The sequence below is a fragment of the Marmota marmota genome, unplaced genomic scaffold (genome assembly GCF_001458135.2).
Source record: "Marmota marmota marmota unplaced genomic scaffold, marMar, whole genome shotgun sequence".
NCBI classification, from domain to species: domain Eukaryota; kingdom Metazoa; phylum Chordata; class Mammalia; order Rodentia; family Sciuridae; genus Marmota; species Marmota marmota.
In genome coordinates, this window is record NW_025999968.1 from 9,904,563 (window position 1) to 9,928,187 (window position 23,625).

A 23,625-nucleotide genomic window follows, 5' to 3' on the forward strand; every position below is an offset into this window, starting at 1 on the left:
TCTGACTACACTTGTATTATAATGATAAATGACATTTTTTACATCTACAGTCAAGTTTCTTGCTAAAATATCTCATAGGATCTCACCCATGTTGCATATAAAATACTAAAAGTCTAGCACTCTTATTTTGTCTGGGAATTTGATACCATTTGATTCTCACAGTTCAGTTTCCCTCTCCAATTTTGAGCAAGACTTCAAAACTCTCTTCACCAGTCGGCTAACGTGTACCTTAGTAAAGAAGAATAAGTTATATTCAACTACTCTGCACTTAATGCAACCAGCAATCTGATGTACATTATAAAGACTATAGGGAATAAAATTATACTATATATGGATTCATGCTAAATGAGTATATTTTATCAGCTATTGCCAAAAAGACAAAAAAGGTAACTGTGAGATGATGGATAAGTTCAACGGTGTCACTATAGTAAGTAACCTTTATATTAACTATATGTGTCACATAAAAACTTGTATACCTTAAATAGGTAGCACAGTAAAACTTATTTAAAAATATTCTTCCTATTCATGAAAAATAAAGCAATGCAATCAGAATTGAACATAAATTGTATTAATGGGAAGATCAAATATGAATCTTTAGCATTTTAAGAACATTAACTAATTCAGCAGGCTTCCTATATGCCTGAGTAATGTAAGGAGAGTCCTTGTAGAAAGTTAATCTGTCCTAACCCAGATAGTAGGGAGACACATATCTGACTAGGCTATTACCCTCGATAGCACAGAACTCTAAATATGTGTTTTTGATTATTAAATTGAGTTTTGATTTCCACATTTTAGAGAGAATAAGAGAAATGAATGTATCCAAAGGAAAACAGTGATAGTACTAAATAGAAATGTAGCCTAAATAGAATATAGCCTAAGTACAGAAGGTAAAAGTTATTTCTTCCTGAGAAAAGAACCAGAGGAAGCACAGCTTTCCTCAGTCTTGCTTTTGAGGTCAAGGAGGTCCCTAGACCTTCTCCTGTACTTTCCATGCACATGTGGTTTTCATTTGGGAGCCAAGTGGCCCTGGGGAACCTGAAAGTATACTAGGCAGTTCTTGAGTAACTTGGTGTGCCAGTTATTGTCTAAAACGGCACTATACATCATTCAAAAATATGCTACACGTGTTCAAGCATATGTAGATGTAGTTGGGAGTGGTAAAATATAAATTTTCTCATAAGTATTATTAAAAATGGTGCTGAGAAAACTGGATGTTATTTGTAGAAAATGGAAATTTGACCTCTGTCCCTCACCCTATACAAAAATCAACTCAAAATAGATTAAATACCTAAAAGTAAGATCTAAAACTACAAGAAGAAAAGAGAGAACACACTTTTAGACATTGATACGAGAAGTGACTTTTCTGGATGTGGCCTCTACAGCATACCAAACAAAATTAAAATAGTCAAATAGAATTATAGATAATCGGGCTAGGGATGTGGCTCAAGTGGTAGCACGCTCGCCTGGCATGCGTGCAGCCCGGGTTTGATCCTCAGCACCACATACAAACAAAGATGTTGTGTCCGCCGATAACTAAAAAATAAATATTAAAAAATTCTTTCTCTTTCTCTCTCTCTCTCTCTCTCTTTAAAAAAAAAAGAATTACAGATAATCTGTCAAATGGAACAAAGTATTTGCCAACTGTTAATCAAACAAAGGACTAATATCTAGAATATAAAAAGAACTCAAAAAGGTTAACAACAACAACAAAACCCCCCAAATAATCCAATAAAAATGGGCAAATAATCTGAATAGACACTTCACAAAAGAAGTACAAATAGCTAACAAATACATGAAAAATATGCTCAGTGTCATTAGCTATGAGGGAATACAAATCAAAACTTCAATAATATATATCATCTCACCCCAGTTAGAATGGCTATTATCAAAACAATAACAAATGCTGGTGAGGACCTGGAGCAAAAGCAGCTTTCATACACTGTTAGGAATGTAAATCAGTGCAACCATTATGGGAACAGTAGGGAGGGTCCTCAGAAAAATAAAAATAGATTTGCCATATGACCCAGCTGTCCCACTTCTAGGTATATATCTAAAGGGAATGAAATAAGTATAGCAAAGAGATACTGTATGTTTACTGTGGCACTGTTCACAATAGCTAAACTATGGAATCAACCTCAGTGCTCATCAACAGCTCATCAATAAAATTTTATATATATGCATATATATATATATGCATGCACACAACAGAATATTATTCAGCCATAAAGAAGAATGAAATCCTATCATTTGCAACAAAAATGGATGGAATAGGAAGATTTATGTTAAGTAAAATAAGCAGGACATAGAAAAACAACTACTACGTGTTCTCTCATATGGGGAAGCTAATGTGTTGTCCTGAACATAGAGTGATTATTAGAGGTTGGGAAGGGTAGAGGGATGAATAAGGGAAGGCTGCATTTGTCAAAATATCACATTTCATTAAGTATGTAAAATTTATGCATATTAATAAAAATAAAGCATTAGAAAGTTATTAAATTTATAGTTTGTATCATGTATTTTCTTAGGTTGGGGGAATGGTTCTGAATATTTTTGCAGCTTAAAGAAGTCCTCATATTTAAGGTGGATAACCACTGGTAAGGAACTGTAGAGTGACAGTTCCCTTTCAGCTCCCTTGCCAGGTGAAATAATGCAGGTAACAGAGTGCGCTGGGCCAACTCTGCAGATGCCTGGAGATTTGCTCTGCAGCATACTGTGCTTACAGTACACTGTGTAATGGAAAAGCAGCTGCCACATGCTTCTACCACTGACTCTACCCATAATACCTGACTGCCAAACCCCACTCGGCCAAACCCAAGATCCAAGAGAAAGAATGGGAAGGAGGACTGTGGCACTTCACCACCACATTTCTTGCCTTGCTTTCCTTCCATTCAAGTACACTGATGTAGAAAGTGAAAAACAAGGGGAACAAACCTGCCTCAGATCTCAGGAGCTTTCTCGTATCACATGAACCATATGTAAGCCATCACAGTGTTTCCTCCTGAGGCAGCAATACCCTGGTGGCTCTTCTCAAGAGTGGTCCAGGCATCATCATCAATGGACCAGAGTTGGCATTATTCTCTGAAACCACTTTGGCCTCCCTGATCCAGAGTTTCCATTAAGAATATAGAGGATAGGTCGAAGAGCATGAGAAGAAGATTAACATTAAACAGGGATGAGAGGTGGGAGGGAAAGGGAGACAGAAGGGAAATTGCATGGAAATGGAAGGAGACCCTCAGAGTTATACAAAAGTACATACAAGAGGAAGTGAGGGGAAAGGGAAAAATAATACAAGGGGGACAAATGAATGACAGTAGAGGGGGTAGAGAGAGAAGAGGGGAGGGGAGGGGAGGGGAGGGGGGATAGTAGAGGATAGGAAAGGCAGCAGAACACAACAGACACTAGTATGGCAATATGTAAATCAATGGATGTGTAACTGATGTGATTCTGCAATCTGTATATGGGGTAAAAATGGGAGCTCATAACCCACTTGAATCAAAGTGTGAAATATGATATATCAAGAACTATGTAATGTTTTGAACAACCAACAATAAAAAATTTAAAAAAAAATAAAATAAAACGTTACACTTGTTAAAAATTAAAAAAAAAAAGAATATAGAGGATAATCGATTACATCTTGGACCTAATTAAGAAGGGTCAAGCGTCTGCCCATTACATTAGCCAAGAGTGAGAGTTGCAAGAAAAACAGGACTGTATCCACCAGAGGAGGAACTGTGATTGAACAGTGCCCTGAGAAGAGAGATAATTTCTATCTCAGGAGAACCTCAAAAACAGAATATCATTGTTGACTTAGATGCAGCACCACCTGAAGGCATCACCTGAAGGCAGGAACCCGATTTAAACAGCTTCTCTAGTTTATGATTTTCCTGGTGCCTTGAGTTTATAAACTGTTATAAGCTCTTTATTTTGATGGAGACCATCAGAGCTTCGCTTTGATAGTTTACTATTGACTTTTATTATTATTGTTTTTCTTCTGACTGATTGATTCCCTGGATGTCACTGTACACCTATAGATGAATATGAAGCTAATGTGCTGGAGGATGTTGCATTTATCCTATTTTTTTAAGAGACAGAAATTAACTGTGTGAACTACTCGTTTAGTTACTGAATTTTGGTAAAATTTGAGTAAGCTATTGCAGTATTTTTGATTATTTTTTCCTGTTCTAAAAGGCTCCTGAAAAATTAATCAGATTAATTTAAGCATTAAGAATCCTCTGAATAAAGTATTCCAAACATAGCTAGCAGTAAATTAACCTTTCACAGTTTTTCTCAAATACTTATTCTAGAAATTGAGACTTTAATTCTGTGTGCATTAATCCCAGATTATCCCATTAATTTAATGAGTTTGTCGGTTTTTAAAACAAAAGTTTCAAGATACAGATTATTTTATAATTCTAAATATTAGCTGTGTTTGCTTTCATTTGTTTGCACTGTACAATAGTAAACTGAATTTTTAAATCAGCCTACCTCAAGGATGCCAAAATAATTGGGAGTCAGTAAATTGTGGATTAGCTGCATGGCTTGTTTCATAGGTGCCCTGATATATTTAACACATTTTAGAAAGTCAATTACTCTTAAGTTTTGAAATTTAGCTCTTGATTTTTTATTCACATCCAGGTGAAAGGGCAATTTTAAAACCTTTGTTAAGACACATTAACACGAATATCAGATATTAAAGCCCAATGTTAAAAACATCAATAATTACATTCCACTGTATTTGTAAAGGCCAACCTCAAACTAAGAATAATTATTGTTATTGGTTTTATTATTTCTTGCAAGACTAGGTCAGACAAGAATTTTTATAAATGTAAACTCTCAGCCTGTTTCCTGCAGATACAGTTTGGAGAATGTCAGTAGGTATGCACCTTCCAATGTCAGTCATCACTATCAGTTTGTAATATGTGGATTTTGAAGAAAACAAGGAATGGTGGTATAAAACCGTGTAGACTGAGCACTGCATAAACAAAAAGAGAAACGATGTGATGTTTTTCTTCCCACTGCCATCCCTCTGCCTTCTTACCTATCCGCTTGCTGAAGCACCTCCCTAAACCTCCAGAATCTACTCCATGGAAAACTTGTTTTAATACCACAATAAGCACAAATGCAAGTTGTGCATTTTGGAGTCATCTTTATTTGAAGGAAAATAGTTGAGATTCCATTGCTACTTGTCAAAAACTATTTCTAAACTCTGCCCCCAATAACTTTGATTTCTTTACCCTGGTAACTACCTCAAATATTGTCAAGTCTTTTATTAAACCTGGTCTTCAGATGTTTGGCTAGTGAATTTTCCATTTCTGCCTTTCATAGGCAACACTTCTTCAAGAGTATTTACTCCCTTAAGAAAATGGGACTGTGAGCCAGCTACTGTAAATAAGGTGCGGTGAATAACCCCTGTCTTCAAGGATTTCACTATTCAGAGGGGAAAATAGAGAGTAAATAAGAGCATAATGTGTAAGTATTTAAGGGTAGTGTGATCACAGAGCAGGAGGGAGAAGATCACTGTGCCCTTGAGGAACACATGCTTATGTTTTTAACAACCTACTAGTTTTACCACTCTTAAACTGTTTGTGTTGGGATCACAGTGGATGTTCATCTTGCAAGTTAGCTGTGTTGTATTAACTGTTTTAATGTTTCTGATGTTTTTCTGGGAGAAACATTATGACACTTCATTTTACCACAAACAACAAATTATCGAGGAATTTTGTCAAGAATAGCAACAGCAACATTTTTTTTTTACCATCTCCCAGTTTCTTTTTTTTTATTGGTTGTTCAAAACATTATAAAGCTATTGACATATCATATTTCATACAATAGATTCAAGTTGGTTATGAACTCCCAATTTTACCTCAAATACAGATTGCGGAATCACATCGGTTACACATCCACATTTTTACATAATGCCCTATTAGTAACTGTTGTATTCTGCTACCTTTACTATCCTCTACTATCCCCCCTCCCTCCCCTCCCATCTTCTCTCACTACCCCATCCACTGTAATTCATTTCTCTCCTTGTTTATTTTCCCATTCCCCTCACAACCTCTTATATGTAATTTTGTATAACAATGAGGGTCTCCCTCCATTACCATGCAATTTCCCTTTCTCTCCCTTTCCATCCCACCTCATGTATCTGTTTAATGTTAATCTTTTCTTCCTGCTCTTCCTCCCTGCTCTGTTCTTAGTTGCTCTCATTATATCAAAGAAGACATTTGGTATTTGTTTTTTAGGGATTGGCCAGCTTCACTAAGCATGATCTGCTCTAGTGCCATCCATTTCCCTGCAAATTCTATGATTTTGTCATTTTTCAGTGCTGCGTAGTACTCCATGGTGTATAAATGCCACATTTTTTTTTATCCGTTCATCTATTGAAGGGCATCTGGGTTGGTTCCACAGTCTAGCAATTGTGAATTGTGCTGCTATGAACATCGATGTAGCAGTATCCCTGTAGTACGCTCTTTTAAGGTCTTCAGGGAATAGTCCAAGAAGGGCAATAGCTGGGTCAAATGGTGGTTCCATTCCCAGCTTTCCCAGGAATCTCCATACTGCTTTCCAGATTGGCCGCACCAGTTTGCAGTCCCACCAGCAATGTACAAGAGTACCCTTTTCCCCACATCCTCTCCAGCACTTGTTGTTGTTTGACTTCATAATGGCTGCCAATCTTACTGGAGTGAGATGGTATCTTAGGGTGGTTTTGATTTGCATTTCTCTGACTGCTAGAGATGGTGAGCATTTTTTCATGTACTTGTTGATTGATTGTATGTCCTCCTCTGAGAAGTGTCTGTTCAGGTCTTTGGCCCATTTGTTGATTGGGTTATTTGTTTTCTTATTGTTTAATTTTTTGAGTTCTTTGTATACTCTGGATATTAGGGCTCTATCTGAAGTGTGAGGAGTAAAAATTTGTTCCCATGATGTAGGCTCCCTATTTACCTCTTTTATTGTTTCTCTTGCTGAGAGAAAACTTTTCAGTTTAAGTAAGTCCCATTTGTTGATTTTTGTTATCAACTTTTGTGCTATGGGTGTCCTATTAAGGAATTTGGAGCCCGACCCTACAATATGTAGATCGGAGCCAACTTTTTCTTCTATCAGACGCAGAGTCTCTGATTTGATATCTAGGTCCTTGATCCATTTTGAGTTTACTTTTGACAGCAACATTTTTTGAGGGCTTTTGAGGCGCAAGATGCTGAGCTCTGTGTGGAAGATGCACCAACAAGAAAGCATGGCTCTTCCTTTGGAACGGTGTGGTCTTCCTGAGGAAGTGATGTTTAGAAAGGGGACAAATACAATACAGCAGCAAGTTAAATTTCTGCAGGGTTCTATTGTATCCCCCCCCATTTTTTTTTTATTGTGGTAAAATCCACACCACATAGCATTGACCATCTTCACATGGTGTATAATCCTTTCTATTATGCTGATGAACTCAGTTTGCTAGTATTTTGTTGAGAATTTTTGCATTATTCTCATAAGGAATATTGATTTGTAGTTTTCTTTTGTTGTAGTGGTTTTTTGTTTATTTGTTTGTTTCTGATTCTGACATAGGAGTAATGCCAGCTTCATAGAATGAGTTAAGGAGGAAGGTTTCTTCCTCTTCCATTTTTTCTTCTTGTTGTTTTTAAAGTTTGAGAAGAATTGACATTACTTTTATTGAACATTTAGTAGAATTCACTGGTGAAACCATCAGTCCAGGGCATTTTGCTGGGAAATTTTTGATTACTGACTTAATGTTCTCATTAGTTACAGGTCTATTCAGAGTTCGTATTTATTCATAGTTTAGCCCTGGTAGGTTCTGATTCTAGGAATTTGGCTGTTTCATCTAAGTCATCCAGTTTGTAGTGTGTAATTGCTGACAGTACTGAAGTCCTTTATTTATATAAAATTGGTGGTAATGTTCCCAGTTTCATTTCTGGTTTTGGTAATTTGAATCTCCTCTTTTTTTCCTAGTCCATCAGCAAAGGTTTATCAATTTCATCTTTTTGAAAAACTAAATTTTGACTTTGTCATTTTACCCTATTATTTATTCTCTATTTATTTCTTCTCCAATTTTGTGTGTCTTTGGTATTGGGGAATGAACCCAGGGCTTTGTGCATGCTAGCAATTGCTGAGTCTCTAAGCTACATATCTCAAAGCCTTTTAATTTTTTTTAAAGATTTTGAGACATGATTTGGTTAAGTTGTGCAGGCTGGCCTTGAAATTGCATTCCTCCTGCCTGAGCCTCCCAAGTAGCTGCGATTATAGGCCTGCACCTCCACACCTGACTACTGCTCTATCCTTTATTTTTTTCTTTCTGAAAGCTTTGCATTTATTCTTTTGTTTGCTTGTTTCTTACAGTGTAAAGTTAGATTTTTAAATTTGAGACCTTCTCTTTTTTATTTTTTTTTTAATTATAGCATTTATAGATATAAATGCCCCTTGAAGCACTGCTTTTGATGTGTCCCATAAGTTATTCATGTGGTGTGTTTTTGTTTTCTTTCATCTTTAAGTATTTTCAGTTTCCAATTGTGATATCTTCCTTGATTCTTTAGGCTGTTTTAATAGTACATTGTATAATTTAAATCTGTGAATTTTCCTATATTTCTTTCTTTTATTTGTTTATTCATTTATTTTTTTCCTCAAGATGGTTTCTGGTTTTGTTGTCCAGATGGGTCTCAAACTTCTGGGCTCAAGAGATCTTACTGCATCAGCCTTTCTAGTTCTGGGACTACATTTTACTGTGATCCGAGAAGATGCTTTCTATTTTATCTGTTTGTTTATTCTGAATTAGATGGTTTATCATGTTTAAATCTGAGGGGGTTTCTGTAGCTGAGCATAACAAGCCAAAAGACAGCCATGAAATGAATTGGGAAACAAGGGTGGAGACTAGATAAGAGAAACCTTGAAAGCCTTGTTAGGGGATTGCATTTCATTCTTCATATTGTGGGAAGTCATTGGAAGGGTTAAAAGGAATTATTTAAGTCATATTATTTAACCATGTTACTGTGATGTCTGCGTGAAAGTGGATTGTGAAGAGGCAAGAGGGAAAGCATGTCCAGGGGATTGTTTACAGGTAGAGATGTCAAATACGATGTATTAGGTTAGGCTGTTGTAGTCTGGTTGACTTAAACAATAGACATTATTTTCTGGCAGTTCTAGAGGTTGAAGAATCCAAGATCAAAGTGTTAAGATTTTAACTATCTCCAGTCAGAATGGAAATTATCAAGAATACAAACAACAATAAGTTAGCAAAGATGTCGGGGGAAAAGGTATACTTACTTATACATTGCTGGTGGGACTGAAAACTGGTGTCACCACTCTGGAAAGCATTATGGGATTCTTTAGAAAACTTGGAAAGGTACCCACCATTTCACCCGGCTATCCCACTCCTCAGATTATACCCAAATCACTTAAAATCAGCCAGCATACTACAGTGATGCAGCCATGTCAATGTTTATAGCAGCTCAATTCACAGTAGCTAAACTATGGAACCAACCTAGATGCCCTTCAATAGATGAATGGATAAAGAATCTGTGGTCTATACACAGTGGAATGTTATTCAGCTTTAAAAGACAATAAAATTATGACATTTGCAGGAAATGCATGGAGTTGGAGAATATCATGCTAAGTGAAATAAGCTAATCCCCAAAAAACCAAAGGCGAAATGTTTTCTCTGATATGTGGATGCTGATTCATAATGGTGAGGGGGCGGGCAAGGGAAGGGAAGAATGAACTTTGGATTGGGTGGAGGGGAATCAGTGGAGTGGAGGAGGCATAGTGGTGGGAAAGATGGTGGAATAAGAGAACATCCTTATCCTAAGTACATATATGATTGCACAAATGGTGCGACTCTATATCAGGTACAACCAGAGAAATGAAAAGTTGTGCTCCAGTTGTGTACAATGAATTGAAACGTATTCTGCTGTCATGTACAACTAATTAGAACAAATAAAATTTTAAAAAAGATGCTGGCAAGGTAGAATTCACTCCGAGGCCTCTTTTGGAGGTTTGTAGCTACTCTCAGGAGCTGTTTTCTTGTGCACATACATGTAGGGGAAGAGAGAGAGAGAGTGCAACCGCACACGCCCACAAACTCGCTGGTGTTGCTTCTCAAGATTTTGAAAATAATATTTTCAACAATAAAATTAGTAACCAACTAATTTATCAGAGGAGATTCATTTTTTAGACATAACAGTAATGTTAACATTAATGCAGGCTTTTTATATATTTTTAAATCTATCAACTCTTAATTTTTAGATTTGGTCAGTTCATTGTCCTGTTTAATTCCCCTGTCTTCTTACTCTTATTTATTTTCTGTCTCATTTTTCTATCCATATTGAGAGTAAGTTATTGAAATCTCCATTTACTATTGTAAAACTGTTTCTCACTCCAGTTTTGTCGAATTTTTCTTCCTAGGTGTATAAATGTTTATATTTGTTTGATCTTCTTGCTATACTGAACCTTTGATTAAATATAACATCCTTCATTGTCTCTTATAATGATTTTTTATTTGAAGTTTGTTTTGCCTGTTATTAGTATAGCCCCCCCACCCTTGTTGTATTTTGGTTACTTTTTGCAAGAAATACCTTGTTTCATCATCTCATTTGCAAATAATTTGTGCCTAGACAGCATATACTGGGATCGTTTTTAATCCATTCTGCTAATCTACCTTTTGAATGGTGAGTTCATTCCATTTATATTCAAAATAATTACTGATAAGCACTTTGGTCATGTTACTAATTGTTTTCTATGTGCTTTACAGCTTTTTTGTTTCTCATTTCCTGCATTACTGTTTCTTTTGTGTCTAGTTGATTTTTTTGTAGCAAAACATTTAAATTCCTTTTTCATCTCTTATTGTATCTATTCTTCAGCCATTTCTTTTGTGGGTATCACATTTAACACACTGAAGTTAGAACTTCTAATTTGAATTTATATCAGCTTAACTTCAATAACATAAAAAGATCTCCTTGAAAAGCTCTTCCACCCTTTTCGGTTGTGTCACAAAATGATACATTTGTACACTGTCTATAAAAAACATGAAATAATAATCTTTTAATGCATTAGTCTTTTAAATTCTGTAGAGGAAAAAAGTGTAGTTTTACACAATTGCAACAATACTACTAGGTTTTATAATTCCCATGTATTTACCTTTAATTATATCTGTATTTCTTTAGACAGTTTCTAGTTATTATCATGTATCCTTTCATTTCAACCTGCAGGACTCTCAGTAGCTCCCACTAGCATTTCTTGTAGGACAGGTATAGTGGTAATGAAATCTCTCAGCTTTTGTTTATCATTTATGAATGCCTTAATTTCTCTCTCACTTTTGAAGGATTTTTTTTTTTTTTTACAGAAATAGGATTCTTTTTTGGATGTTTATTTTGTTTGAGCGACTTTGAATACTGGATCACTGCTTTCTAACCTCTAAGGTTTCTGACGAGAAATCTGCTGATAACCTTATTGAGCATCTCCTGTATGGAATGAATTATTTTTCTCTTTGTTTTCCAAATTCTTTCTCTCTTCACCTTTCAACAGTTTAATTATAATGTGTCTTGATCTGAGTCTCTTTGACTTTACCATACTTGGAGTTGTTTAAGTTACTTGAATGTTTATGTTTTTAATCAAATGTGGTACATTTCAACCATTGTTTCTTTAAGTAATCTCTGTCTCTTAATTTTCTCTCTTCTCCTTTGGTGATTATTGAGACAAGGCATATGTTGGTTCCCTTGATAAAATCTTCTTGGTCCCTTGGACTCTGTTCTCTTTTCTTCAGTTGTTCTTTTTATTATATTTTCTTCAAATTTATTGGTTCTTTTGCCAATAAATATGCATTTGAATCCTGTCAGTGAATTTTTTTCATTTCACTTATTGTATATTTTTTGCTCCAGAATTTCTTTTTGATTTTCTAAGTCTTCTATTTCTTTATTGGTATTCTACTCTCTCTCTCTCTGTGTGTGTGTGTGTGTGTGTATGTGTGTGTAGTGTGTGTGTATATATATATATGATTTTCTCTAGTTCTTTCTTTTTCTTTTCTTTTTTAATTTCCTAACATTTTTAAGATTATTGTTTTAAAGACTTTGTGTGGTAGATCTGCCATTATTTCTTTTTCAGAGACAGTTTCTGTTGGTTTATTGTTTTTCCTTTTGAATGAACTCTATTTCCCTCAAATACCTTGTGTGTTTTTTGCTGTTATTTGTAAGCTGTACTTTGAATCTGATAAGTTGTAACTCTGGAAATCAGATTCTCACTATTCCATACTAATGTTTGCTTTTTTGTTGTTATTTAAAAAAAATATTATAGACAATCTCTGTGTAGCTCGAGATGTAAACTCCAGAATTCCAAAACAATTATATTAAGTTCTGTTCATTCACTTTTTGTCTAGGAGGTGAAACAGATTTCTGGTGTCTCTCTTTTTTTTTTTTTTTAAAGAGAGAGTGAGAGAGAGAGAGAGAGAGAGAGAGAATTTTTTTAATATTTATTTTTTAGTTTTTGGCAGACACAACATTTTTGTTTGTATGTGGTGCTGAGGATCGAACCTGGATCGCATGCATGCCAGGCAAGCGCGCTACCGCTTGAGCCACATCCCCAGCCCCTCTGGTGTCTCTTACTCCTAGAATCCTCGAGGTTCTGTTTTTTAAAGTGCCTTCATATTTAATCTATAATGATGTTGATCCTGTAAGTCAAGTTCTTGTCATCACTCACTTTATGGGTAATAAAACTTGGTGGCTTGCCCACTACAACTAATGCGTGACAGAGCCAACACTCATTTCCATATGTCTTTTAACTCGGTAGAACCCCTGCCTTGATGTAGTAAAGACCAAGGGTTAATATGGAAGTCAGGGAAGCAGAGCCTCAGATTCCAGAGTAGTGCACCAGGATCTACTGTGCAGAGAGGTGAAGTGTGAGGTGGACTAAAACTAAATACTGAGCCAAGAGCTGAAACTGAGAGTTGGAACTGAAAGCAGAAAAAGCAGAATACAAAGGAGAATTTGGGGGCAAGAACAGCTTGGAATTCTCTAAGGAGACAAGACCAGAAGAAATTTATGAGGTTTGTTTTCAGTCCAGCCCAATGAGTATGTCCATTTAAAGCTGAGATTTTCCTCTACTGGTCTTAAAAGTACATAGCATTCTGGGCCTGAATTTTAGCAGGAATAGGAAGGTCACTTATTTGTGTTTTGCATGAATTACACAGCCATATATCAAAGTATTTCAATGGTGACACAATTTTATGTATTTCTAGGTTTGCCTTTCAGAACACATTTTTGAAATTTGGACATTGATGAAAATATTCTGTATCTGTCACATTTCAAGAGCTCGGTAGCCACATGACTTTGTGGTTAGTGGTTACCATATTGGATAGGTCAGCAAAAATGGATTCTCTTTGTCTAAAAAAAAAAAATAGGGGAGGGAAGCGTTTCCAAGTAATACATGCACATGTAAAAATACTGAAAATATTCAAAAAAGTGAAAAGTAAAAGTTTTCCCTTGACTTCTCTTAGCTTCTTTTTTTTTTTTTTCTCTAATGATATCTACTATTAAAACTTTCTTTTGTATGTCAGGTGCATATGTGACTGTATAACAATGAATTCCACTATCATGTATAATTAATGCACTAATAAAAGAAACTTTTTTTTGCATCTCTTTAGGAAAAGTATATTCATAACAATTTTTTATGTATATGCTTTATCTATGTGTGTGTTTGTACACACACACACACACACACACAGGGGATTGAATCCATGAGTGCTTTACCCCAGAACGACATCCCAGTACTTATTTTTCATTTTGAGACAGGGTTTCACTTAGTTGCCCAGACTGGCCTCAAACTTGGGATCCTCCTGCTTCAACCTCCCAAGTTGCTGGGATTACAGGCGTGTACCACCAGACCCAGTTTGTATATGCTTTCCATGAGTTAAAAAAGTTTATTATGTTGGGAATAGTGTTTTATATCTGTTTTAAAAATTTTAAACTGTATCTGGAAGCTTTTGGTGCAGTACTACACATATTTTTATCTTCCTCTTATTAAAGGGTGCCCAGTGTTCCATTGTTTGGAAATGGAACTTATCAGTTCTCTATTCATAGGCTTTTATCATATTTCTAGTTTTTCCCCAAACAATGTTGTAATATATTCCTAACTATCCTTTAGATCAAAGGATAAGAGCACAGCTTCTCAAAGAGGTCTCTACAATGGTCTTCTGTAAAGTGTGATGTTTGTAAGCAAGGAGGGTATATAGAGTTTGGGACTAGGGTAGGGCACAAATAATGAAGACTGAAAAGAAAAGGAACCAGAGTTAATAAAAGATAAAGAAACTCTGGCTCTGTGATGGGAATAATAAATATTTGTATCAATAATTTTAAAAGTGGCCCTTAAAATTTAATTAGTACATTCCTTCCTGGGAATGCCTAAGAATAATACTTTAAATGTCAATATGCTGAATTGTAATTTTTTAAGTAAAAAAATTGTAACTGCTATTGTCTTTAGTTTTATTGTAAAGATAGTGCACTTTCATTGCAAGTAATTTAAAAAATTCAAAAAAGTATAAATTAGAAAACATTTCATCTATAATATCACCACTTAGAGAACCACTATTAGTATATGATATTTTTGCCTGTGTATGTTTTCACACAGCTGAGATCATATGTATTTATATCCAAACATCTTGATAATGTTGATTTTATTTTCTTTCATTATTCTTTGCCTGCTTTCTTTGTTTTAGGTAACAGAAATCTAACGTCATTTTGGAATGAATTTGGATACCAACATAGCAAGGACATGGAGACATCTTTAGATTCTCTTCAGTATCAAAGAAGACAAGCCATGGCCATCCCATTCATGGTACAGTGTGGTATGTATATAATTCCATTCTAGTTAGCAAATACTAACCAATATCTAAATATGCAAGTCATGGTGTTAAGAAATGGTGGATTAGGGAGATGAAGATGGGTAAGCCATGGTCTTTGCTTTCAGGGAGGTTACAGTCTAGAAGAGAGGTTAAAATAATTGTAGTAGGGGAAAAGTCAGTTGGACAGTTGGGTCTTAAACCTCAACTAGATCAAGCTAGACAATACCAGTGCCTTGCTGGCCTCAGCTCCAAGACTTCTCCCTGGCTGGGCACTTCCTCCTTCACCATAGACAGGAATTAGTATCAGGTATACATCTCAGCTTGAATATTTATAGTGGAGTCATAGAAACAGCCATTTTTCTATTTTTAATATGTAGTACTCAGTCTAATTCACAAGGACTTTGTAATTGTCAGCTTAATGCATAAATAATGACTAAATAATCAAAGACAAAAATATTATGTTGGATAACATGTTATAGGGCCTTGAATTCTAGGATAAGTTTTAATTTTAATAAGTAATAAGGAAGTATTGGGCATTTTTCAATGGAAGAATTGATTTTTCAATGGAAGAAATTTTCACTGAGCACTTGGTCTGCTTTCTAGCTATGAACAAAGTGTTATGGAATTGAGGACAGTTTATGTTCTTTGGCAAATAGTCCAATAGAGAAAATAGACAAGCAAACACTAAAGACCCCTATAGCATGTAAAACTTCATAGAAGTCTTGACACAGTGCCAGGGGCACCTCCCCAATCCTTTGCCTAGGTGGACCCATCTAGCAAGGTGGAACTTGTATGTAAGTCACCTCAGTGAAGGGTGATTTGTGGAGGGTCAGACAAAGGGAGGAGTCACACCTCTGAGGATCTTTTGCAATCTAAGATCCATATGAGAAATTGTAAATGTCTGAACTAGTGTGTGGCAATAAGACTTTAGAGGAACACATGAAACAGATATTTAGAAGGTCTGAGGAAATCAATGAAAGTATCTGACAACCTATCAGAATATAATAATGGCTAATAATTACTTTATATAGTTTCAATGTGCCAGATACTGTTAGAATTTTACTGTAGTACCTGAGGGCTGGATGCAACAGGGAAAAATATTTGTCCTCTCAAAGGCTCAGTTTCTTCATTTATAGAATGAGACTAGTACTTGTAGTTCCATTGTGGAGGTGTTGTGAGAATATTGTGCATTAATAAGTGTGAAGTTTCCTAACCCTTAGGAAGGTCTTTAGCAATGTCAACTTTTATCATCAACATCATTATGCCATTTAACCTTTAATAACCTTTATAGATAGGTGCTAATGTTAATCCTTTTCACAGACCACCATACTGAACATAGAGAAGTTAAGTCATTTGTCCAAGATCATAGAAGTAGTAAGAGCTGGAGCTATTCAGGTTTTAAACCACCATGCAAACTGTGCCTGTTGTAGATGAACAAAGACAGGTTATTAACCCAATAGCAAGTAGCACTGTGTCAAGAGGGAATCCAGATTAGATTTAAGTGTAACCTAGAGAGAGTGATGTACCCTGGCCTACAGGCCAACAGGGTCTGTTAGGGGAAATGGACAATCAGAAACTTCATACTGAGACTGGAATAAGAACAAAGGAAAGTACAGAAGAAGAAAATGCATAAATGACTTAGAGGCCTTGATTTTCCTTTGTTAGTCTTGTGGTTGGCAACAGCAAGTGGTGGTGTCAACAATTGAGGAAGAGGCCAGAGGAAATGGGAGAGTCAGGGTCACTGGGATTCATAATGTGGTTTAAGAAGAGGTAGAGTGGAATCTATTAAGGGTCTTCTGGCTAAAAGTAGCAGAATCCAACTGGAAAGAATTGAAGCCATAGTATTAATAGTAACAACTACATTTCTTGATAGCAGCTTAAAGTAACTCATAGAATTCATCAAGCAAAGTGATGTGAGATGAAGGATTCTCTACTTTGGTGGATGTAAACTTGACAGATTTCTGTGACAGATTCATTTCTGATATGGTCTCTTGTGTGTGTGATTTTGTTTTGCTTATCAGATCTTTGCCTTAAATGGAGAGTCTTGCCTTCCTCTATGAATTATCAGGAAAAAGAATTTCATGACATGTGGATTTGTGCTAATAATCCTAATCTCTTGGAAAACAGGTAGTTTTTAATAGTTTTTTTAAAAAATTCTTTGTCCCTGCTTATTTCCTGAAGTCCACATTATGAAACTGGAAAATGTCAGTGATAGATTTTAGCTTAGTAGCTGGTCTCTAGTTGAACTCTTTCTAGCTCCTTGCTACTTGTGAAAAGATTATTTTGTTAGTGTGCTTTTCTACTGGATGAAAGCGATCTGGATGTGGCAATCTGCACGTGTCGGGCGTGCAGTTCTGCACTTCCACAGGCAGAGGCTACAGGCTCCTGAGTTCTGCCTTCCAGTTCATTTCCCACACAGCATATAACCTGATTGTACAGGAGTCTGACCCAGGGTGTGTATCCAGGGGCATTAAACTGATAGACCATGTGCCTTTCCTATTTAAGTCGTATATTGATTTCATTACTTCATGCTCTTAGAGAAAGAAGTTTAGACTAAAACAGGAAAAAGACTGATTAAATATTGATGAATGTCAATGTTATTACAAGCCCTTTTAGATTAATATTCTTTCCCTAGGGGAGAAAAGAACTAGTATTCCCCTTTAACAAAGGCACCCCTAACTCAAACATTGCTTCCACACAATTAAGTCCACCTAAGTGGATCAATATTGCTAATTTAGACATTAGGGTAATAATTCCTGTTTGGTTATTTTTATCCAGCTCTGAGAAAAAGAGCAAATGTTTTTTAAAAATAGTACATATTTAGAAACTGCTGTTAAACCCTTTCTGCCTAGAGTCTCCAGGTTCGTCATGTTTACAGAATGAAGGAAAATGTCAGGGGGTATAAGGGCTTTTATATTTCACATGACCTGGAGGTTTTTCACTCTCCCTTTCTTGTTTTGAAACATGACCTGTGTTTTCCCAAGTAAAATTTGTCACAGAACTGAAATACATACAACAGATAGATGCAGAACTAGTTGAATGGGAGGCTGGAAACTGAGGACCAGAGGTAGCCACTTCCCATTTCTGTCCCCTACTCTCTACAGAAGGCTGAGTGCTCCAGGGAACACGACTCTGAGACACACATCTAGTTTCACTTCTTCATTGAGAAACATCAGAATCAAAGCCCAAACCTGTGACTAAGACAGCTATTCATGAGCCCTGACCAGGATCCTTTGATTATTATTCTACTCTGAGTGTGCATCCCCCTAAGGAAGGTGACCAGGATCACCATCAACTTGACCATCAACTTGAGTCCATCCCTAACTTGGCACTTAAATGTCTCCTAAATAACAACACAGCATTGGCTCAGTTTCAATATTTAGAATAATTAATGATATTAATCACTTACCATGAGCTAAGAACTTTTCCCAGAGCCTATGATTATATTTAGAGTCCAAACTCTGGGGCCAGACTGCCCAGGGTTTGACTCCGAGCTCCACTGGCTCATGAAACCTGATCAAATGAGATAACGAACCTCTCTTTATCTTGGCTTCCTCTTTCTTAGAATGGGATATAATAAAGAATCTCAGTGCATTTTCTCCAAGTCCTGTGATTCACTTATCAGGACAATCTACAGAACGTTCCTGGCCTTTTGCAGGGGAGTTGGAGAGGGGCTTGATAACAGACGGCCGGGATTGAGGCTACTCCCACAGATTTAACCCCATAGCTGTGACTTTGACCAATCTGGGGTGTCAGCCTCACCGAACAGTCCTTTACAGCTTCCTTTATTTACAGTTTACCATGGTCCCTGAATTGACTCATTCTCATCCTCTTCTTTGAAATGTAGGAATACCACTGCAGAACTTTGTAGAATAAGTTTCAAAGCTACATTAATTGTCTCTTACACATCAGAATAACACCACTTGTGAAGAGAGAGGCAAGACAAATTTAGTTGTGTTGACATAAAACTAACAGACTTTAAAATATATAAAATGCAAAAGTGTTTATAATTTTTAAAGTTCTTGTTTCTTTAAATACACCAACATAATATTGACCATCTGTATTTCATTTCCACTGAAGACTGTGATAAAAATATTCATAAAGTGGCAGAGGAGATTTAGGGGAGATGTAAAGAAAAACTGATTTGATTCCATTGTATTCATTCAAAGATTTGGGGATATAATGAAATTTTAGTATACAATACAACCCATACATATTTTTAAACATCTTTTTCAAAATTACTTTTGAAGTTAATTGAGAGCACTTAAATGTCTCTTGGGGAGAAAGAAATTTGTCTGGTTCCCTCAGTCCTCTATTTCAATATGGTAGACTGGGCCTTGCTCCTGCTAAGGTATGCCTTGAAATATTCCCTGAGTCATATGTACCATTAGATTTGAATAGATCATGTAAAATAAGTGCATTAAATTGATGAGGAGTGAAATAAAGCTGTTTATTAGACAACATTGTATGAGTACAGGAACAGAGTAATGAGGTGAAAAGTGGCATTGTCTGTATTTACAGAAAATATAGCTTGTTGTCAGTAGTTAATTGCCACTCATCACAGGCTCGGTGGCAATAAAGAGTATTTGAATAAACAACGTCCATGTTGTTGGAACAGAACTTGGATCAGAAACAGAATAAGTTCTTTTATAAGTTCTATGAACTTTCCCGGTTTCTCAGAGAAGAAAACAGGTGTGCTGAGAAAGGTTCAGTGCCTGGCCCAGGATTCCTCTTTAGCGCTGAACTGGAAGCCAATGTTCCGATGCAGAATCTATACTCTTTCTGCCTTACCAGTCTCTCTCAGAAAGCATCCTTTTACATTTCAGGAAGCCCAGTTCCATTTAAATACTTTCTAGTGACCAAAATACACCATTTTTACAAGTGGTAGTATTCAGGGTCAATAACCTGGACAGGGTAAAACGGAGATATTCTTTTTCAAACCACCAAAGCCTCATTTTGTTTTCTACTTTGAGCCCAGAGGAAGGCTGGGTATTGATTGTTATCACAGTGCCTGAGAAAATAGGTATCAGTACACTTCCATTACGTTCATGCTATGCATTCATCTGCATTGAAAATAGGAATCATTTTACCAGCAGGGTAAAAATGATGCCTTTTGCTTGGCTGAACCAAAAAAAGTCTCAATTTTGAAAAGGATGTTAAAAAAACATCTGTGGGTTGTATTGCATATCCAAATTGTATTATTTTCAAAAATAAATTTTAAATGAAGACAATTGAATAGGCTTAATTTTAATAAAATACTTGAGGTTTTTCTTTTATGAATTAAAACTTGCTGTTGCTGCAAGGTTCTTTTCTCAAATGAAATAGAAGCTTATGTAAGTACCACCCCACAGATGTCTTCAAATCCAAACTATGGGTGGCAGTATATATAGTAGTTGTCCCTAGAATTTGTTTACCTAGCACCTTTCTTTGAAAGTAACAATAATAGCAAACACCATATGTGGGTGGAACTAAGTGTTTTGTTGTTTTTTTTCACAGTAGTACGTGAATTTGATTGTCGTTTCTCACTCTTCTCTGTTGGTAGAGGGCAAGAAAAATATATGCTGTAGCCCCGAAAAACAGAGAAATGGCAGTTTTCATTTGCTTCACTGTTTTAGATGAAAGGCCTTCAGGAAGATGGGAAGACCACCTTCTTCCTCTCCTAGCCTAACATACATGCATTTTTCTACAAACTTTGACCCTTCCTCCTCTTTTTGGTAACCAAGTGAACCTCCCACCACCTCTCACCTATCAATAATAGAAAACTCCTTAACCTAGAACTTGACCAAGACCTGACCTCAGCATTTCACCCTCCTCCTGCTCCTCCCTGCTATGCCCTGAGTCAGCCCTGTGTCCAGTGGGAAATGAACTTGCTGTCCATGTCAAGCCTTGGTACCAAGGTGAACAAAATAAAGCCTCTTGAACAGTTTGGCTAACTCAGTTTCCCAGAATATAGTCACCAAAGCAAAGTTAAGGAGGAAAAATGGCCTCAAACCTCCCAAACATATGTCTCTAAAGTCTCTCTCTCTCTGTCTCTCTCTCTTTTTTGTAACCATAATGAGGAAAGTACTTACACACAGATTTCTACCTGAGTCTAGTACGGAGGCTGGGAGGTAGGGTGACTACCAAGTGCAGACACTGACAGCAGCAGAGTGTTAGGGAAGCATGCTGTAGTCAGAAATCGGAGCCATTTGGTGACAGGTCTAAAATCTCAAGACACCCCCACACCCCGCCCTGCCCAGACTAACACCTCAAACTGCGTCACAGGTCTTCTCAGTGATCCTGAGTCACCAAACAAAGGATTCGTGTGTTTCATAGGCATAATTAATTGATATATTTTAGAGAGAGATATATATTTCTACCCTTGATTTTTTGCGGGGGTGGGGGAAGTGTTTGGCAGTAATGAGATAAAGCTCAATGATCCAAAAAACGTTTTTGTAAAAGCCCTCATTTCATAATAATGTGGGATAAATGAAGCATTAGCAAAATAATGAATAGTCTCCCATCTTCCTAAATATATGCTACCCTCCTCCTTTTCCATTTAGCTTTTTTCCATGTGAATTGGAAATATAAGGTCCTATGTTACCTAAAGTCGTCAATATAATGATCTTTGTTTGCATTTGATCTTTGAAGACAAGACAGAAAATATAATTCCTTGCTGAAGTAAACCATCTTTCACAGACAATAGATAGCTTTGCATTTCCTCCTGATGTTAATCTTTTACTTGTTGATTCTGAAGTTGTCGGCAGGTAGAACGTCTGCCTTCCATCCCCCTGGGCACCATGAGCACAGTATTACCATCAAAAAATGAGAAAGAGAAGCAACTTAGAGAGTCGGTGCTAAGGTATCAAAATAAACTGGCAGAACAGCAGTCACAGGTGAGCTGTAATTAACTCTTTACAAATTCAAGTGTGACTCTTGAGCTGTTGGTTTCATATGTGCAAATTGACTAATGTGGTTTATTCAAGAAAAATGTGTAGGCTCTTTTTTTCTTCCTTTTGTTATTTTCTTTTAATTTTTGATCTAAGAACTATTCCAGAGTGAGTCCAAAGAAAGGTAGAGAGTTCTATAAAAAAAAAAAAAAACTTTGCACATGTGATACCTAAGCTTCTCTACGCAACAACAATGCCTGTGAGGAGCAGGAACATTTATTTTTACTTTGCAGCTGCAGGTGAAGTTTCATAGAGTTCAGCCAGCATGTCCAAGGTCACCTGGTCAAGATGGGGACATGAATCTATATGATTCCAAAGGTTAGGCTATTTCTGTTTCATTAGGATTCTTTCCTGAGGGTGGACATTTTTAGGTAAAGAGCTTTTTTAAACAGTATTATCCTATTAACACAGAAAGTCAAAGTCATATTTATTTGTTAAGAAAACTCAATAAATAAAACATTAGTATTAATAAACATGGATAAGCGTAATAGTTTCTGGTGACATGTAGAAAAATTGTTTTATTTTCTTAGTAAAGTAATTATGTCTCTGTTTATTTTAAAGAGTTAGCATCCAAATTCAGTATTTTCAACTTTATTATGTATAGCCTGTCAGCTTTTTCAAATAGCACTTGAGATGGTCAGCAGCATATGTCCAAACGTGTTGACTCCTCTGTAGAGGTCAGGAAATAAAAGGCTCATTAGAATAGAAAATTCTGTGATGGAGCTGGAGTCAAGACCCCCAGTCTTTCTGGACTCTTCCAAGGTAAAGAGTTTTACCTTCATATCTCTTACACCTGGTGAGAGATCTGAAGTGCAGGTCAGACACAGCCTGAGATGACAGACACACCTGACCCTCCTTTAGCAGGGATTTTGGTCTGTCTTGGAAAGATCCTGAGAACCTCTTTGGAAACATTTTCTGAGCACTCTCATATCCAGACAATAGCTAATCTTTCTATACGAAGTGGAATTTCTAGTCATTGGTTTGGTAACAGAAGTCAGAGATAAAGTTATTACAGCCTGAGATTATTGTGATAAATAAGCAAGTAGCTCAATTCAGATCTTCCCATTCTGGAACATCTTACTTATGTGTAGTTTCTTGTGTTGCTTAGCACTCCTTGCAGCTTTGTAAAGGCATGCAGCATATCCAGAATTGATTTTACTTTTTGGCTGTCTCTGGATTTTGTTTTTTCCTTTCCTCAAGAGGTCAGAGCAGACCCTTGGATATTAATAGTGTCAATCATGAAGACTTAATTAGCTTGTTTGTTAAGGTTTGAATGTTTTATTTATCATTGAGGTAGAAATTTTGATGGCAGCTGATGGAATAACAGATTTGGGCCTTCAGTTCCGCTCAGTCTTTCTTGATAGTTGATTTTTCAGTAAAAATGTAAGCCAGGGTTATAGATTCAGTTTGTTTCAAATGTAACAAAGAAGTTGAACAGTACTTATGTAGAAATCTACTGGTATTAGTTCAGAGGACATAAGAATCCTTCCTTTTCCTTTTGTGAATAAAAAATTTCACAAGATCCGTTTGTGAAAATAGCCCTAAAATCTTTAAATACTTTCTCATAATCATTGCCCTTAAGTAACCTACCCATAGGCAATCAACCAATTTTGAGGTGGTCACTGAATACAAACTTGTCCTTTAGGCTGTTCCAGGCAAGGCATTGTGGGGAATTCAGAGTAACCCTAATATCAGATTGTACCTTGAGAACAGGGATAGTCTCAGCTATACTTACTGAGACTCTGTGTTACCTAAAACAATGCCTGGCACATAGGTAAAACACACATCCGGACAATATACCAACCTCAAAGAAGTTTAAAAAATAGTAATCACTAATAAGGCAATCTTAGTTCCATACTTGTCTGGTCATAC

The 23,625-nt window shown here is 36.3% G+C and overlaps 1 protein-coding gene across 1 annotated transcript in view; it reads left to right on the forward strand.

Annotated features, from left to right (window-relative positions):
- Positions 1-23,625, forward strand: part of Morc1 (MORC family CW-type zinc finger 1) — a 150,879-nt gene that overhangs the window by 67,381 nt on the left and 59,873 nt on the right. The window contains exons 15-17 of the mRNA XM_015478275.2: positions 14,699-14,827; positions 16,846-16,951; positions 21,561-21,706. Coding sequence (XP_015333761.1) covers positions 14,699-14,827; positions 16,846-16,951; positions 21,561-21,706 — 381 coding nt within the window. The remainder of the gene's footprint in view (positions 1-14,698; positions 14,828-16,845; positions 16,952-21,560; positions 21,707-23,625) is intronic.